Source organism: Sinocyclocheilus grahami, unplaced genomic scaffold (genome assembly GCF_001515645.1).
Source record: "Sinocyclocheilus grahami isolate Dianchi unplaced genomic scaffold, SAMN03320097.WGS_v1.1 scaffold6373.1, whole genome shotgun sequence".
Taxonomy (NCBI): Eukaryota; Metazoa; Chordata; class Actinopteri; order Cypriniformes; family Cyprinidae; genus Sinocyclocheilus; species Sinocyclocheilus grahami.
The window spans coordinates 8,716-9,512 of record NW_015510813.1 but is presented as its reverse complement, the minus strand read 5'-3'; the positions used below and the strand labels follow the sequence as shown (position 1 = coordinate 9,512).

General features: G+C 42.5%; 1 protein-coding gene across 1 annotated transcript; it reads right to left on the bottom strand.

Moving 5' to 3' along the window:
- Positions 1-3: 3 nt before the first annotated feature.
- Positions 4-777, bottom strand: LOC107577563 (1-phosphatidylinositol 4,5-bisphosphate phosphodiesterase eta-1-like; the record flags this gene model as incomplete). The annotated part of the gene is made up of 4 exons (XM_016263625.1): positions 4-110; positions 218-302; positions 394-518; positions 670-777. Coding segments are annotated over 4 exons (425 nt in total), but the record flags the coding sequence as incomplete, so codon positions are not given.
- Between the last annotated feature and the right edge of the window lie 20 nt (positions 778-797).

Sequence of the window (797 nt, the reverse complement as noted above, 5' to 3'; positions counted from 1 at the left end):
CACAAAGTCTCGTCCAATGGGGTCATGATCCCAAACCAGGAAGCGTACTAGAGCCACCTCGGGCATGTGAAGTGTGAAAGACAGAGTCTCTTCCCACACAGGGTTAAATCCTGCATTAACAATCACACAAAAAGTTAACAAGGGTTAATGCCCCAAAACTATATTTCTGTTCAAATAAACTCAACAAATCCCTGGACACATGAGAACAAAGCTGTACCATTATCATCCACAACTCTGGTTTGTTCTTTACAGCAGTCCACCGGAAGACCAATAATCTCCACCTCAACGAAGGGATCAATGATCTATGGATGAAGTCCACGAACGTCCAATGTATTAACTGCATTTCAACTCTGAACCCGATTGGAAATGTACTCTTAGGTGGCACCTGCTTACCTCACCACGGTCTCCCAGCATTGAATCAGGAGGTTTGGGCAGTTGCTGTCCACTAATGATTTTTATCACCAACTGTTTCTTCGGATTTGCAGGGAGTGGATCATCATTCAGTGGGTTGAAGGAGCCTGGAATAGATTTTCAGAGTCCAACACAATACCTAGAGTAACTGAAGAATTACTTGACACTTAAGTGTTAAGTAATTCTTACAGTTAAGTCTTTAGTGACAGAGTGGTATACATATTGTGATGTACCAGTGTTTTGAATGCACAAGTGTACCTTTACACATTGGGCCAGGTTTGAGCACATAGCCACTGACTCCATTCACCATGAACTTGGCTCTGTTCAGTTGCATCATACGGCCATCAGTCTGGTAGTTTAAAGCCACTGTGGGTTTAAAAAAAAAA